The 17,948-nt window shown below is 37.0% G+C and overlaps 3 protein-coding genes across 3 annotated transcripts; 2 read left to right on the forward strand and 1 right to left on the reverse strand.

Annotated features, from left to right (window-relative positions):
- Window positions 1-2,695: 2,695 nt before the first annotated feature.
- On the forward strand, window positions 2,696-8,117 carry LOC113282061 (outer envelope protein 64, chloroplastic-like). Its single transcript, XM_026530994.1, has 13 exons — window positions 2,696-3,130; window positions 3,226-3,378; window positions 3,576-3,700; window positions 3,896-4,021; window positions 4,426-4,608; window positions 4,754-4,898; window positions 5,458-5,626; window positions 6,040-6,174; window positions 6,327-6,527; window positions 6,957-7,084; window positions 7,205-7,256; window positions 7,357-7,426; window positions 7,705-8,117. The coding sequence occupies exons 1-13, from the start codon at window positions 2,877-2,879 to the stop codon at window positions 7,785-7,787; spliced, it is 1,824 nt and encodes a 607-aa protein (XP_026386779.1). The 5' UTR covers window positions 2,696-2,876; the 3' UTR covers window positions 7,788-8,117.
- Window positions 8,118-12,879: 4,762 nt separating this feature from the next.
- Window positions 12,880-14,941, forward strand: LOC113282062. Its single transcript, XM_026530995.1, has 2 exons — window positions 12,880-13,079; window positions 13,567-14,941. The coding sequence occupies exons 1-2, from the start codon at window positions 13,023-13,025 to the stop codon at window positions 14,785-14,787; spliced, it is 1,278 nt and encodes a 425-aa protein (XP_026386780.1). The 5' UTR covers window positions 12,880-13,022; the 3' UTR covers window positions 14,788-14,941.
- Window positions 14,942-15,072: 131 nt separating this feature from the next.
- On the reverse strand, window positions 15,073-17,733 carry LOC113282063 (glutathione S-transferase DHAR3, chloroplastic-like). The gene is made up of 6 exons (XM_026530996.1): window positions 17,428-17,733; window positions 17,210-17,300; window positions 16,860-17,003; window positions 16,271-16,388; window positions 16,045-16,185; window positions 15,073-15,416 (listed from the first exon to the last, which is right to left on the reverse strand). The coding sequence occupies exons 1-6, from the start codon at window positions 17,639-17,641 to the stop codon at window positions 15,330-15,332; spliced, it is 795 nt and encodes a 264-aa protein (XP_026386781.1). The 5' UTR covers window positions 17,642-17,733; the 3' UTR covers window positions 15,073-15,329.
- Between the last annotated feature and the right edge of the window lie 215 nt (window positions 17,734-17,948).

The following is a 17,948-nucleotide window of genomic DNA, read 5'->3' on the forward strand; positions in this document are numbered from 1 at the left end:
TTAGATACAATGATTTGCAAAATTAGCAGCTATTAGGCCAATGTAGATGTTTTGAGTGCTATAGTCTTGTATACTACAATTTTTTCTTATAGTTACAATATAGTAGTATCCGATATTGGTGGATAATGTCTCAGACATTACCGTTGTAATGAAGGTTGTTTAAAATGTGCCCTTGATTGTTGTTGATTTTGTTATAAATGCATGAATATTTTCTGATGCTTTTGATAGTAAGATTAGCATCAAACACAACGTCACTGAAAATATGATCACATCTAACCTTCCAGATGAACCAACAAGCACAAGCATAAGCAGTTATCCATTGCTTTCTCACAACCCCTACACCCGAACCAATGAACCAATCGATGAAGGTTGTAAAAGAAACAAACTGACATAACAAAAGAACATCCCATTAGGAGGTGAGTTAAGTTTCCTCCCCACAATCACAAAACTTGCACATAAGATGTAATGAAGAATGCAAGTCTTTTTTGCATTTGTTGGAAGAATTCCATGAACACATTTCTCAAATAAAGGTTTAATGGCGGGAGAGGTGTCCATCTTCTAAATCTCGTTCTAGTCAGTGGATTGGGTGTCATTCTTGTATTTCTTATCCATCTTTTTCCCTTTTAGAGGGACTTGACAGTGAATTCAAAATCAAACCCCCACTTATCCATCCAGATATGCCAAGATTTTTTTAATGTTTTTTTAGATATTCAAAATCAAAACCATTTGTGCTACCTTTTATGGCCGAAGAATATGCTAACTCTATTGCCTGGACGATTCAAAAAATTACAAAATTAGAAATTTTCACTCATCAAAAGATTTTTAACTCCAAGGATAATCCCTTGATTTACCTAATGAACACTAGGATTAACTTCATTGATAGAATTTACTACCGACTAAAATCACTCAAAAATTACTGTGTTGTATCCCATAGTACTAGCCTATTTCACATCTTCTTGCAGAAAAATACACTCCAATTTCTCCACTCCATGTTCGACAACTAGTCTTCTATGAAAGTACCATTGTTTTTCTCCGCAAGAAACCGGTACTAACTCATTCAGATGATTTGTCCAATGCCTGCATTTGCTGTTTACTGAACATATGAAATTTCCCTTCTTCCAAGAAGAATCCAATCATGATCATGCACACCTTGAAGAGAGTTGATACTACTATTTCCTGCCACAGAATAGAACTAACTACATCGTTGAGAAAGTTGACAAATTCTTTCTCCAATGTATTGACAATTATTGAGAAAGTTGACAAATTTTTGAACCCTGATTTTGGGCATACTGAAATCTTACTAGGCATACTGCATAAAGACAAAAAAGGTTGTGAAATAGCAAAATCAGATTACCCCTTAACCCAAATTTTTTTAATGGCAAATCTGCCATTTACGTATTAGTGTTAGTAATATTGATTAGTGATTAAATATTTTGTTTAGTGATTAAGATAATTTTCAGAATTATAAAGGTTGTTTAGATGATTTTTTGGATCATGGTTCGGCGAAACAGGTTGAGGTTCGGCTCACATCTATGAGCCGAATCTACCAATTGATGAACGGTTCGGCTCACCGAATTTGTTTAATGCATGCGCCGAACCTATAATTTTCAACTCCAACCCTTTTGCTAGACACTAGTTCGGCTTATATGAAAGCTTCATAGTAAGACGAACAACATCCTGAATAGCTCGGAAAAAAAATAATTACTGGTTCGGCTTATATTTCGAAAATCGTATGAGCCGAACATCAATTTGTTGTTTTTTGAGTTAAAATATTGTTATTGGTTCGGCACATATTGAGAATATCGTAATAGCTGAACCTCGTAAATGTGCTAGGTTCGGCACATATTATGATTATCGAATACGCCGAACCCCTATGCATCTCTATCTGTGACTAGGTTCGGCTTGAAATTTCATGAAATTTCATGCCGAACTGTTCATATACACTTATAAGAAGCTTTTGTGAATAACAGTTCGGCTAAAAACGCAACTCAATTTTGAGCCGAACCCAACACTGTAACCGTCATTTAATCGATGAAAAACAACAAATAGGAGTTTGGTTTGTAAAACTTGCTTTCTTATCCTCATTTCCGGAGTTGGAGATGCAGTTGGTTCAATTTCTGGTTCAATTGGTGGTTGATTTTCAGTTTCTACACCTTCATCTTCAATTGGTTCTTCTTCTTCAATCGATGGATTAGAAGATGATTTGATTTGCCTAATCCCTGCTTTTCTTTGTACGGGTCATTATGTGGTTGAGTTAAATCGACGATCAAATTTTTACGAATCGAAAATTAATCACGATGATGAATATTTTTTCGCAGGAGGGGGAAGAGTTCGGCTAGAGAAGGAGGAAGAAGAAGAGATGGTAAGGGAAACTGATTTTGATTTTTTAGAAAACTAATTTTAAATTTTTGTATCAAGGGTATATGGGTAATTGAACTATTCATAGGATACCCCTTATAAGGTCACCCAAGATGGGACTATTGTTTTATATGCCTAGAAAGATTTAGGTATGCCCAAAATCAGGGTTCAAATTTTTTCTCCAGTGTATTAGTTGGGCTGTTGTATTACATGAAATATATTTTGGGCTGAAACACCAGTGTCCCCTTGGCCCTTGTTGCAAAATGCAAATAATCTGTGGTTGTTATCCAATCGCGTTAGTCATAACTTAAACACTCTCCTAGGAGACGTACCAAATCAACAGCATCACGTTTCTGTGTGAAAAGAAGAGACTCTTTCTCTCTTCTATCTAGTTCTCTTTCTACCTAGGTTTTGGTTTTGGATTACTGTCTATCACTGTTATCTTCAGAATCTATTAAACCCTAGTAGAGAAAACTCATTTTATACTCTGTTCTAGGGTTCTATATTACTTCTAGTTAATGTTTGGCACAACTTCAAAAAAACAGCAGGGTAAAAAAATCATGGCATCTTCTTCATCTGCAATAACAAATATCTGTGTATTGGTAGGGTTAGGTATAGCTGGAATTCTATTAATGACTAGAAAACTTAAAAAAGTTATCAAAGAAGATTTTGGGGCTTTTGTTGTTAGGTTACAGCTTTTACCTCCTCCTCCACCTGCACCTCCTAAAGCTCCTCATCCTTTGTCTGGTCTTACTTTTGCTGTCTCAGACATGTAAGATTCTGAGAAGAAGAAAAAGAACCTCTTTTTTTAGTGAATTACGAATTGAAAAAGCTGTGTAATTTGACAACATATGTATTGGTTTGCAGTTTTGATATAGATGGATATGTTACTGGATTCGGGAATCCAGAATGGGAAAAGACACATGAACCTGCTTCTCGAACCGCACCTGTGGTTTCGTCTGCTGTTGAAGGTGGCGCCACTTGTGTTGGAAAAACCGTTGTGGATGAATTGGCGTATAGGTTAGCACTTAGCTTACTATGGGTTTTATGGTTTATGCACAAAATGTGAACTTTATTCCTTTTAGCTCTCAATCACATTATGAATTTGTATCTAGTCTAGGACATGATAGAGGTGCATACGGCTATAGTTATTACCTGCGGTTAAGTTATTTGCTGAAATTGAATGGATTGTTTTTTGTTGGTTTGTTTGTTTTCAGTATCAATGGAGATAACAAACATTATGGAGAGCCGACCAATCCCGTAGCTCCCACACGCATATCAGGAGGATCTTCAAGTGGATCTGCTGTAGCAGTTGCTGCTAATCTGGTTGATTTTTCTCTGGGTGAGTCTGTTTTGCTATATGCTAATTGTTGAAAAAGTATGATAATTGAGTTCCATGCTCCTGCAACGGACCTCTAGTCATTAATGCAGCTTGACATTAACCAGCTGCAAGCATTTCCTTGTGCTTAAATGTGACACTCCATAAACATTGTTGGTTTATTCTTTGGATTACTCAAATTCTTGTTTCCAACGGCAGGTATTGATGCAATTGGTGGTGTGAGAGTACCTGCTGCATTCTGTGGTGTACTTGGATTTCGTCCTTCTTATGGGGCTCTTTCTAACATGGGGACTATTCCTGTTTCACCAAGTCTAGACACTGTGGGTATGTGCTGTTTCTTTTCTTCGTTTGGGTGTAAGACTGTAAGTTATGTATATATCACTCTATATATGATATATTAATTGTAATAGGCCCCTTTTTCGCACATAATGTGCAAGTCCGGTAGAAGCATTTTTTTTTCTTTTTGTAAATTAGATAATTCACTCGACTGACAATCTTGAGCAATCATCGTCCACCTTATAACACGCAAGAGATCCATGACTACGACCCATCTCATAAAATAGTCCTAAGCGAAACATTACTAGAATAGAAATCAGAAACTAGAAACAGAAATCAGAAAACTGGCGTCGCGTTTTCTACCGAATCCCCCCCTTCACGGTGGGAGTGACACTGGTTCTTCATATCATGTATCTTTATATCTCACATAATGTTTGAAACTTCTTGTGCAGGATGGTTTGCCAGGGATCCTGGCATGCTTCGTCGAGTGGGTCACGTGCTGCTGCAACTATCGTACGCGGATACACGTTCACCTAGAAATATTGTAATTGCTGATGATTGTTTTGAGCTGTTAAAGATCCCCGTGAACCGAATTGCGCAAGTGGTGATTAAATCCAGTGAGAAGCTGTTTGGAAGTATGTTCTTATTCCTCTTTACAGTGTAAATGCCCTGTAATTTTCTTCTTTAATATCATGCTTCCCAGCTTTCACGTTATTAGGACCTATTGATGATTTGCGGTTTCTCTTACTTATTTGTTTCATCATGTTGTTGCTATCTTAGAACAAGTATTGAAGCATGCAAACCTTGATGACTACTTGGGTTCCAAAGTACCGAGTCTGAAACAATTCAATGAGAGGAGCAAAAATGGCGAAGTGAAAACCTCTTCACTGGGATCACTTGCAAATGCTATGCTCCTTCTTCAGAGGTAAAGTTGATGTCTTATTTGTAAAACCATGTATTGTTTATATGCTACTTCCCATGAGAAATTTGAGCTCGGTGAAGCTAAGCCCTGTGAGTTTAAGCTGCAAGTCTCTCACTCATTTATTCTATTTTGTGAAACTGAGAAATTCTTTTTTTTTAGAGGAGCAAGGGTGAGTTATGCTTGCTCAAATTTATATCTTTTAGAGTTTATAGTCGTATTTTTTACTGCGTTTCACGAACGCTGGTTCTTCTTGGAACTGCTTGCCTTGAATGGCTGAATCCCAGTATTTCTTTTACGGAAGACCATTTCCATGATTAAGCACCACAAATTGAACTTTTTCATTCTCTTCTTCTTATTTTTTCCGTCTTATGTATAGCTTCACAACCCTTATATGAGGTTATACAATTTATTTTAAGTTTTATTCTGCTTTACTTGTTCATTTTTTCTTTTGAACAAACTCGTAATTGCCCATTGGTTCATATGTTGGATGCCAAAATTAGATGTCATCTGTTGTTAGTTACACATGAGATTGTTGTAAGTTCATTGAAAATAAATAATGCAGGCATGAGTTCAAATATAATCACGGGGAATGGATCAACTCGACGAAGTCTGTCTTGGATTCTTCAATAACAAGACAACTACAAGAACTGGGAGAGGCCACAGATGCAAAGGTTGATAATTGCCAATTAGTTTGGAATGAAACACGCTCAGCTCTTCACAGTCTTCTGAAGGTGTGTGATTACCATAGAGTATATAATTTAAAGCTGTTAGCCCTTAGCTATTTGTGCATTCAGTTTTTTGTGCCAGTATTTTGAGTGTGATATTAGGCGGTTCCAATTAGCTATGCACAATGCTTCAAAGTTGTAAATATTTTGCGGTTTGTAATGGGTAAAGAAATGACAGCCTTGAATTTGTGGGATAGTCCCTTATCACGTGGTCTGGTACGATTATATTACTTGCATAATAATTGATCACTAAGTTAAAATTTGACGGTTGAAGTTTTTGTTAGTTGTTGTTGAAGGTTCATAAAAAGCAATTCTTAGATCAAACTTCTGATCTTGTAGGGCCTCAATAGCGATAGGAGGGTGGATTAGTGCCGTTTTTAAGTTTTCTTCAAATGCTTTAACAGGGTGTTTCTTTTCAGGATGACGGGATACTTGTAATTCCTACTGTAGCTGACCTTCCTCCAAAAGCTGGTGCAAAGGAGGCTGTATTAGAGGACTATCAAAGGCGTGCTTCTAGTTTGTTGAGTATAGCTACCATGTCCGGTTGTTGTCAGGTATAATATTTAATTCATTCTTTTCTCACAATCTTGTTCATGCCAGTTGCATGTGCTTCAAGATGTAGAGCTCCAAAAGTTTGTTTTTCCTTTTTATATTCGCGGTGCTTCAATTTCATTTTATTTTTCTTTGTGAAACAATCGTATGGCAGGTTTCCATACCACTGGGACTTCATGAAAAGTGTCCTGTCTCAGTGTCCTTCGTAGCACGCCATGGTGCCGATCGCTTCTTGCTAGACACTGTGCAAACTATGTATGCAACCCTTCAGGAGCAAGCTGATATTGCTGTTAAGTCAGGCTCGTCAAATAGTGTTCTCAGCCAGGAAGAATCTGCTGAGATTGCCAAAGAAAAGGTAACTTTTCCTTGGTACTTTGAGTAGAGGAGTGAAGCGGTTCTTCCCTTTCATATTACGTTGCAGAAAATTTTCTCATGGCTAAAACTTAACAATCCAGAGAATCAACATTTTCAATTTTATGTTCCTTAATAACTTCTGAGACTTGGTTTGCTAGCATAAATAAGATTGATGCATATTTCCTAGTTGTAATTTTCTTTTTCTTGATCTTTGCAAAAGATTAACCCCACAGTATTTTGGCATATCCCCCTTTCTACAATTTTTGTTTTGTAAGCTTAGCTTTGGTGTAGTGCAAATGGCCTTGCACTGGTGTTAAGATACTGTTTCGTGGAGTTTCATTGTTAAAATTGTAATCTTTTGACCAGTGCAAACAATTTGGAACTTGGATTTCTATGGGAAATTTACTAACTCTAACATTTGATGACACAGGGTAACAATTCATTCAAAGATAAACAATGGCAGAAAGCTATTGGCTTCTACACTGAAGCGATCAAACTAAATGGAAAGAATGCAGCATACTATAGTAATAGGGCTGCAGCATATCTGGAACTGGGAAGGTATTATTATAGTTGATACTCTACCTCAACTCAAATGTTCATGGTGTGCTTTAACATTCAATTGTTTTCTGCCTTCCCTGTAACACTGTATTCTGTGGTTTCTCTCATTTTGTCATCCAGCTACCTCCAGGCAGAGGCTGATTGTACTAAAGCCATCAGTCTTGACAAAAAGGTACCTTTTGTTATAAATTGCATATATATATATATGCTTCTTGAGTAAGATTTTGTTCCTTTTAAAGTGATGCTATCTAACCTGTTCTCTTCTTATACAGCATGTGAAGTCCTATCTGCGGCGAGGAACAGCAAGGGAGATGCTTGGTTTTTACAAAGAGGCTGTTGAAGGTAATCTTTTGCTCCAAAACATCTAGTGTCTATGGATCATTGTGCATCATTCCTTCCAACTGTACACTATTATCTGACTTGTTATTATGTATGAAGTTTCAGTAGTAGTTGAACTGATTCTTGAGGCCTTATTTGATTGTGTCCCACTCAACCTGTGGGCTCTATCTCAGGAAACACATACAAATTCCAAAGACGGATTCTGACCATGTGCTACTCAAATGTGTTTCCGAATCAGGAATAGTAATGTGTCCTTACAGATGTATTATTCTTTCTTGCAGATTTTGGATATGCACTTGTTTTAGAACCAACAAATAAGAGAGCTTCCCTTTCAGCTGATAGATTAAGAAAGTTGTTTCTATAAGCTTCCTTTCTTTTGATAAATTAAGAAAGATGTTTTTACAGAGAAATTCATGTTCACAAAGTAAGCAACTATTTCTTGAAGACCCACCATTAGAGATTGTTTGGAAAAGAAAAGCTCTGGGAACACAACATATGGGGTGGAGGATTGTGTGGTTAAATTTTGTTAATCTCCAGCATTTTTTTCTTCCTGTAGTATTATTTTGGCACTAGGTTAGGCTTAAAATTGAGGATGGAAGGTTACATGTACATGACGATCCGCAGTTAAGTATATTTGAATTGAGTAAAGCAACATGACTGGTTTCCTCTGATTCATTACGTCTTTCCACGATTATTTTGTCAAGAGTTGGTTTGTCTTTCTGGAGTTTACTCCATGTTAAGTTGCAGAATCTGGCTTGTAATAGGTCACTCCAGGGTTATCCCTGTTTTATTTTATCAATTAAAAAAAAAGCTTATTTTATTTCGACTTTTTATAAGGCTCTTCCTCTATACACCCCCGGAAATTATAACGATACCCCTTGATCTCTTTACCCCGCAACCTATCTTCCTACCCCATCTAACTGTCTAAAATTCTATATCCCCACGCGGAAAACTATTGTTCTTCTCTACCTTTCGTCCTAAATACCCGTAACTCATTATCACAGATTTTAAGAGAGAGATTTTTATGGTGCATTAACATTTGCATTCTTTCTTTTTTCATATTGGAAAGATAAATTCATAATTCAGTTCACCCTACAAACCCCACAAATTAAGAAACTCAAAGGAACATCAAATTTTTTTTGTAAAATGTAAACTAAAAGAAAGTGTTTCTGGTCTTTCAAAAAAAAATATTTTTGGAACGGCAGTCGTATCCTAAATCTAAACTAGATAAATTGATTGATAGAACAACAACAACAAATAGTAGAAACATAAGGTGTTGATTTACGATATTCATGGTTCATCAAGGTCAATCTCTTCTATAACCTGTACACCTTGTCCAAGCAGTTTTTGCTCGATATTCTCCCATCCCCGGTGCAGCATTTCCATGTGTGGAGTCCAAAGTAGCGCCTCCTCGGTGCATATAGAATTCCACCCATTGAGAACTGGTGGAAGGGGAGCACCAGGTTTCAATATTGCTTTGACAAAATGTTCATTGTCAAGATTAAGAATCGTCACAACTTTGAAATCTACTGGAGGGGGGGTCTTCAATGGTAACCATGTTGTACTTCCCATATTTGAATATGAGGAAAAATTACAGTTGAATGCAGAGGAAAAAATGTATCCCATGCCAGGCAAAACTATCCAGTACAATTGAGTTGCAAATGACCTTATATACCGGAGAGTTGTAAGTATCTTTGTATATTCTTCCACTCCGCCAATTATTGGTATGTACATCTCAGAATTCACTGTCAGTTCTCGCTCCATCTCAATCTTGACTGTCTTCCATCCATCATCAGCACTCAATCCCAACATTTCGGCACAAGCTCGAAACCCACAATGCCCATCTGGTGCAACATTTTCCAACCTCTCCACAACATCAGAAAGAATTTTTGGATTATGAAACGTAATCCCTTGAATCAGTTTTCCCAAGTACTCATCGTCGTACGACATATCTTGACTGTTGGTCTTGGTCGTTTTCGTGTACTTCCTTCGCTGTTTAGGTGCTTTAATTTGACATTGCCCTTTCTTCCTTTTTAACATCACTTTACCGGGAAGAACATATTGTTCATCCACTTCGTTCAAATCTGGTAGCTCATTCAAATCCGGTAAGTCATTTTGAACCTCATGCACTATATGAGACTTCTTCACTGCCTTCTTTTGTGCCTTGGCCGGCACTTTCTTTGTTGCTGATTTAGAAGCCGTTCCTTTAGGTGGTCTTTCCCACTTCGATGGATCCCTCTTTGTCGACTGCTCTCTCTTCTTTTGTGCTTTAGTTTGTGCTTTAGTTGGGAGACCTTTGCTTGGAAATTTTCCTTTCGGTTCTTGCATACTCGTTTTACTTGGATCTGCAATCTCTATCAACATTTCTAACATGAAATGTTTCTGTAATTCTGTGCAAGCTTCATATTTCATTCTTATCTTCTCAAACAAATATTCCCAATCAAAAACTGTTGCCTCCTTTTCATGTACAGGATCCATAGAAAGATGTTTTCTCATGTATAGAATCGAGAGAAATATGACTACAGTTCTTGTGGCTGTTGAGGATTTCGCAGGCACATGGTAAGCCGTGCGTTTTCCGTAATATGCATAAACATCTTCCCATGAAACGACTTTTTCCTAGTGAACTAACTTCCAAAGTAATTAACTCCAAAGCAGCATGAGATATATTATACACCAATCTCTTCGTAACCGGGCTCTGATTATATACGTGTACAGCAACGGTTTTACTTTTCTCTAATGAAGCTCGAATGTTGATGACTCGTGTTACCCATTGGTTGTCCATATCTTGCCAACATTTGAGAAAATCACCAGTTGAGCACCGGAGAAAATTCTTTAGTGCCGCATGTTCGCTTTCAGCTCGGTTTGTAGTTGTATTACCCAAGTGTAGAATATTATTTGTCCATGCATAAACAAACTGTTCTTTACGAGCCAACCATTGAGTACGCAAATAACTTACTGTGGTGGGATATAACATGCTCCAAGCCTTGAGAAAGTAAGCTAAATTAATCTCGTACAGTGCATGGTCTGCAGACCTCCATAAAGTTTCCCAATCTTGTTTAATATCTTCAAGATCTTCCGTTCTGCTGCTGGGTATATCCTTCTCGAAATGGGAAGACACGTTACATGAGATGTGGTAAGTACATAAAAGTCGTGTAGCTTCAGGAAAGATTAGATTTACAGCATTCTGTAGTTGTTGATCGTCATCTGTGACTATTACCGATGGAAGATTACTAGCTGAATACAACTGCCTTAATTGTTGTAGAGCCCAGATGTAATTCTAGGTCTTCTCTGCAGACATAAAACAGTACGCAATTGTGAAACTTAGAGAGGTAGATGTCACACCAACAGCATGAAATAGCGGCATAGACCAACGATTCGTTTTATAAGTACAATCTAGTAGGAGCACGGTGGGAAAACATTGAGCAAGCTTAGAACCATCCGGGTGTGACCAAAATAATTCTAACACTCTTCCTGAATTTGTTTCTCTTTTGTTCGACGTTACATAATGGTGTACGTCTAATAACTGCAATAATTTCTGCATCTTCGTTCGCCCCTCCATTGCTTTTATCCTGAATTTGGACTTGACATTGTATATTGTCCTTGCAGTTGAGACATTCTTGGAATCACGACTTTTCATAGTAGATAAAATTAGAGCCGGTTTGACTCCATTAACTGATAGAGAAATGCACAAGTCTTTTTCCTCAGGATTTAACCTACCCGAAAATGATCATAAGGGGAGTGATTGTGTTGGCCCTGAAAAACCCGTAATTTCCAGTTTGTTCCATCAACACATGTGATCCTCAACCGAAAAGGACAATTACATTTCTTTGTTCCCGTCTTCCTCGGTTTTCTTCTTTGACGTCGAGCTACTGTATTTTGGCCGACAATAGTTCTGTTAACACTTTTAAACACCCCAAACCTTTCACACGCCATTACTACGAAAGAGCCTTGTATTTTAGGCTTTTTTTCGGACTTTCTTATAATCACCACTGTGTTTGTTTCTCTTGCCTTATCATGACACCATTGAATAACTTCCTCACAACTCACAAATGCCTACAACAGTAATTAGAGGGTATTAAGAATTGTCTTTTAATTTCAGTATTTGATATTCAATAATCACTGCTGTTGTACCTCATCAGTTGTGAACTCGGCCGTCAAGTTATGATATTCTTGCGAGAGAGTCGAGACTGGCTGAGGCTCTTGGGAGTCTTTGGCTAGACCAGTATGTTCAGAGCGGTTTTCATCATACGGAGTCAAAATATCCTTCAAAAATATCATAGCAACAAATAAGATTTTTAAGTGAAAGTAAGTACTTGAGATAAAAACAATCTTGTTTTGAACGGTACTTGAATACAGCATCAATCATTTGTGAAAATGAAAGTTGTTAAAATTCAAAGAAAAATTTATGCATATACCCCTCTTTCGTAAAAGGAAGTTCCCTGCTATATAAGCACGATAGAACCCAATCAAGATCTTCCATCCAAAAATAAATCAGGGCACTAGTTTAGCCTTTAATTCTGACCGATTTTCAAAATCTCTTTTGATTGTCATAGGAGATTCTTAGACTATCCCAGCGCAAACATGATTTTTAAAAATCATGATCTCATAAAAGAAAAGAAAATAAAGTTGCAGTTGTTCGTTCAATGATTTATTGGTTGATCAATTCATTTTTGAAGAACTTTAGATTAAGAAGAAATAATATAAAGTTGAAAAGTACGATGAGAATTTAAGCTCCATTATTCAAAAAATACCAACTTGTTCATAGTTGCTGTGTTTCGAAAGAGAAAATCTCTACTGCATTGATCCAAACATAATAAGAGAAATCCTTCAAAGGACCAACATTAGTCATTGGATAGCAAATAAGAACCTCTTTACAAGCAATTGAGCCAAAACTGAAAGGAAAAAAGAGAAGATATTTGGATGGTGACTTGGTGAGAGTTTGTTTATGCTTAGCATAATGTTAAGGTATTGTTCGGCACTGGTATCAACAGAGTTTGTTACTTTGCGACAAGATGGAGCAAATTCTGTAAGAACAAAATAATAACGTTATGGACTACATACCAGGGGTTCATCAGGATATGCTTCAATCCCCAAACCTTCCAAACTTGATACCAACGATTTCATCGTTCATCCAAACTAATGTCCTAATTGTTTTCGGAGAGAAAATGATTTCGACAGTTTTTTGTGCTCATGATTTTAAGGAAGTTTTTGTTTTCTGGTTTATAGTTATAAAAATCTTCCCACGATATAGAAGTGAGGGGTATGTATATCAAAATTTTCCGATTTCTTTTAATTATTCTTTAGTAACCGAACTTTAACTATTTTTCTAACTGACATGGGGTACCACTGGTATTTCTAGGGATATATATAGTGGAAGAGCCTTTTATAAACTGCGGGTTAAGTTGTGTCTCTAAAAAGTTTGCTTATTTTATTTTGACTTTTTATAAACTGCTGGTTAAGTTGTGTCTCTAAAAAGTCGTAATTCATATAAGACTCTTCCTCGACACAAAAATCTCCCTGAGTCGTCGCTCGTTAAAATTTCTAATTTAGCCGGCTGACTGGACTAGAACAAAAATGGAATCAACTTCATCTTGTTGAAATGGAATCATCTTCGTCTTGTTGGAATAAGTTTTGCTTTCTGCGAGGAAAGAAACAGGTATTGGATTGAATTAGATTTTACCGATATTGATGAAATAAATCTGTGTAAATTTTATGTTTATGGTTTCCTCAATCTTATTAGTAACATGTTTTAGGGATTGAATTTCTGATTCGTGTTAGGTATAGAATTTAAAAACAGTTTTCCTTTTTTCTTCCACATCGATTTCTCCCCATCTCCGGTGGTTGTATATGTCCCTACTTTGCATGTAAACCTCTCTCGTTTATTCTCTCTGTTGATCTAAGATATGACCTGAAAGAGCACCGAAGGATTAAAACCCTCAAGGTGTTTGATAAAATGTCTAAACGAGATGTTAGGAGCTCTGCTCAAACTAGTTGACTTCTCGAGACATGCGAACCCTTTGGCAAATGATAAAGAGACAAAGAGGGACTGCGATTAGAGGCCAGGCCAGATGCCTATCACAAGAGTGATTGCAGTTTATTCAATATATCTCTGTTTCAATAATTAAAGTAATGTCCCTGTGCAGATCATGAACAAGAAGAGAAAAACACAAGGAACTGGAGAGAAACAGGAAAATCCAGAAAAGAGGCTCATATGCAGCAGGTCAACTGCTACTGCTGCTACTACTACTTCAATTGCTGAACTTCCTCCGGAAGTGATTTATGAGATCCTAACAAGAATATCAGTAGCTCCACTTCTTAGTCATTGTCGATTAGTTTGCAAGGAATGGGAGAGGTTAACTTACAATTCTGAATTCAAACTCATTCACTCCCAAAGGACTCCAACTATTTCAGGTTACTTGATTCAGATATCAAACCCAAGGGAAGAACACTTCAGCTTTGTTTCGTTGGTAAACCAATCCCCTGCACTTCCGTCTCCTACACTTGATTTCTTACCAGGGCATGTAGAAATCCTATCCTCATCATCCCCTCATGGTTTGCTTTCTTGTGTCAGTTACAGCAAGCAAGCTGGCACTTCATACTACATTTGCAAGCCATCCACGGGAGAATCCCGAAAGATTCCAAGCCCTAAGACAAATCAATATCTAACTCTCAAGACTGCCATTGTTGTTAAAAAGTCTAGCAGCCCTATGCATTATAACATAATTCGCTTCTCCACTTCTCCTGGTTATCTTGTGTATCACTGTGAGATATTCGACTCAGAAAGCTGGGAATGGATAATGCTTGACAACATAATTGTTGGTAGCGACGATGATCAATTCAAACCTTCTTCTTTTCTTGGATCAGCGACTGATCCTGGGATTCTCATACATGGAGCCATTCACTGGCTATCATATGACGGACACATTACGGCACTAGACACCAATATTTACGGTGGAAGTTGGAGGACCATTTCACAACCAAATGAAAAACTGGAAGATGCCGGTGGCTGGGGTGTTGAGAAGAAACTAGTAGAATGTGAAGGAGAAGTAGGCTTGCTATACCTTGAATTGTTTGAAAAATGGCTGGAGCTTTGGGTGTTAGAAGACTACTCTTCAACAGATGAAACAAAATGGTGCAAGACATACAGAGTAGACCTGGGACTCACTAACCTCGGACTTCTTGGATCTGGTAAAATACTACTCGACTTGTATACCAAACATATCATTCTAATGAAGATTGAGAATGATATCATTTGGTATGATTGCAAAACTGGAACCAAAACTGTGGCCCTTCAACTTCAACCTGGATTTTCAGTTCTACAAGTTCACCAAATTTACTCTGATTTACTTAATTGCTTTCTTTGATATACTTTTTTTTTTTGGAAGCATGTTCTCTTTGTTTATACACTTCAAAGTGGGTTTGTAAATTTGTGAATAAAAATTACAGTACTACAATAACTTGTGGGCTTTGTAATGCTAGCTAACTGAGGTTGATTTTTCTTATTTATATTTGTGAAAATTGTTGCCTGAAATTTTTTCTTATCACCAAAAATGTCGCCAGAAGTGTGAGATAGTGTAAAAATAAGAGTGCGAGGGAATCCTCCCTCATTATATGAACAATGCTGAACATACCGTTATTGCTAAGACAAGTTAAATAATGTGAAAAATATATATTAGAAGGAAATACTCATTGACATCTTAATAGAAATGATGTTTGGTGATTCATTTCTTGAGAACATGACTGACAGAACAAAAAATTAGTGCATATATTTCTCTTTTATATTTGTATAATCTTTTAACTAACATGACTAACAGAACAAAAGAACATGGTGATACCCAGTTATACACATTCGAGGTCATCGATCCCCAGTGCCTCGATTGGAACTGGTATTCAGCAGGAAGACCGATTAGCCCATTACTTTTGGACGCCACCCAGCAATAACATCCTCTGGCAGAGCCCGTGTTTTGATGAATGAGTCCATGGTGAAAATTTTCTGAAACATCAGAACAATAAGATGATGAACCAATTCAATAATATTAAGTTTGAACCTTTAATTTTATGACATTCAAAAAGAAAACAGCCCCACATAATTTCAAGCAAATCTTGCTAGTTGCTATTGGTGTTTCTTCTGCATGTCTTTGGAGATTAGCTTTGGCAAACTAACTATTTTAAGTGCAGAGATGTTTGCGGGTTTAAGGGTCTTAGTTGGTGGTCTCACAGTTTCTAATACATAATGACCTTTTGTTTTCCACAAGGCAATGATGTAGTGACTCATGTATTATATACCCTGCTTTGTGTATGGGCAAAGACTCCGTAGTCCATACCCTATAAGACACAATCTCTTGCAGACGAGCCTCTTTGATGCCATAAATCATTTCAGTGTTATCCTATTCGTTTCAACCTAATATAGTCTGATCTATTGTGCAACATGAAATCACAAAATCAGGCCAGATAGATAGAGCTTTCATTTTTATGTTTCTATTTCGGCTAAGGCTAGGGTAGAAGGATCTCATAGATAGGACAAGCAAGCACTAAGCTGTATATCGGTCAAACTCTTTTCTTTCTTTTTTTTTCCATTACATTGAATAAATGGAAGATCATCAAACTGGATTTTTACTCACCTCCATATACGACTTCATATAGGGAAGTGAAGCTGGAACCGACCACTGCTTATAGTGAGCCAAAGCAATCTCTAAATGGTAGAGTTTTGGTCCAAGAGCTAAGTCCGCAGCAGAAACATGTTTCCCGTTAATAAAAGGGCCCTGTAGGTACCGAAACTAAAGCAGGTGAATATACCAAACACTACGATGCTGCAGTAAACTTAAGAAACAATGATTAGAGCGTCACATTTTTTTCAATATGGTCGTTGAAGGAAGTAAGCTCACTAAGCAATGCCTGCTCGGTTCCATCACTTTGATCTTTACTTTTAAGAAAACCGATGTATGTGGAGAAGATCTTTGACCCACTGCCAATTTAAAGTATAACACATTAAAGTCTGCTCAAATTACCCAGGAACCACAGTTAGATATGCAACAAATAAAACTCCTAACATTCAACAAAAAAAAACTTTAAATAGACTGCAATGCACCACTTTTTGTGGTTTGTGTTTTTTTAAGTTGGTACACTCGAATGATTTGTTTCCTAGACACCTACTTTCTGTAATTTCCGCTACTTAATTACTTTTTCCATGATCATTCTCGTTTGAGTTGGTTTTCATTTCAAATATGGAATTGGTTTACTCCGTGTTTACATCATGTAGGTTTCATAAGTTAACAGATCAACGTTATACTTTTTGACATCAACATAATATTGTTCACACTTGACATTCACTAGGTATTGTCTTTATATCCCAACATTCATGGTATATAACATTCTCAAAGAACCTCAAACTTTAAAAGTACGCTCAAAAAAATAAAACAGAAAGTAGAGAACATACATGGAAGCTTTCTCAGGTGGAGTGCTCAACGGAGGATCAGGATATTTTTCATCTAATGACTGTGTAATAACATCTGAATCTGCAAGCCACTTATCATCAAGTTTGATAAGTGGAACTTTACCTTCCGGACTGACTTTCAAGAACCTAGTACAATAACCAAAAAGCCAAAACTTATTTCTCTGCTGACTTGCACCTTTAATCATAATGCAATGCATTATGAATACAACTCACATTTTCCAACAGCTTAGTTGATCAGACACTTAGTGCCTTATACCAAGAGGTCTGGTTTCGAATCCCACTTGCACAGGGATAAGGTAACATAGTTAAAAAAGAAAAGAAAAAGTAATCACCATTCTGGTTTGTTAGCCAAATCTATCATCTTCATGTCATAAGGGAGATGTTTTTCCTCCAATGTAAGCAAAACCCTTTGTGTAAAAGGACCTGAAAACGTCAACGAAAGTCAATCAAGAAATGCAATACTAAACTATGATTCAGTGATTAACAAACAGTTGTCAGACCCAACTAAGTAAATCAAGAATTCACAAAAATTAAGAGAAAGATAGAATACAGTCTCCAAGCTTTCCAGGAGTGGTTATAGAAGCTTTAACACAAATTTCAAGAGGGTCTGAAACTGAAGAAGACATCTTCACTATAAGAGCTCTACGATTAAGATTTTTTATTTTGTGAGAATTGTTGGAAAACAAACTGAAACGGCCTAAGGTTTTGATCGAAGCTGACAGAGAAATGACAGTTGTTGGCAAATTTGCTGTCGACATTGCCATTATGAAGAATCGCTGTTCACTTAATCAAGTCTCTCTGTCTGTGTGCAACATATGAGGAAGATCCAAGATAAGATTCTGGTATTGTGAGTGCTTTGATGGTGTTTGATTAATCGTATAAACTTAATGGACTACTGTTATGGATGTGAACGTTGGTCCAATGGGTTACTACTGGGCATTTAGCAAAAATTGTTGTTTACTTCCAAAGCCCAAATTTTGGAAAAGATGTTGGTTTGGTTTTTTGCTTTACCTGCTTATCAAAATTTGGAGTGCTGCAGTAAATGGAGAGGCCAAACTCTGAAGTTGTATA

Source organism: Papaver somniferum, chromosome 5 (assembly GCF_003573695.1).
Source record: "Papaver somniferum cultivar HN1 chromosome 5, ASM357369v1, whole genome shotgun sequence".
Lineage (NCBI taxonomy): Eukaryota > Viridiplantae > Streptophyta > Magnoliopsida > Ranunculales > Papaveraceae > Papaver > Papaver somniferum.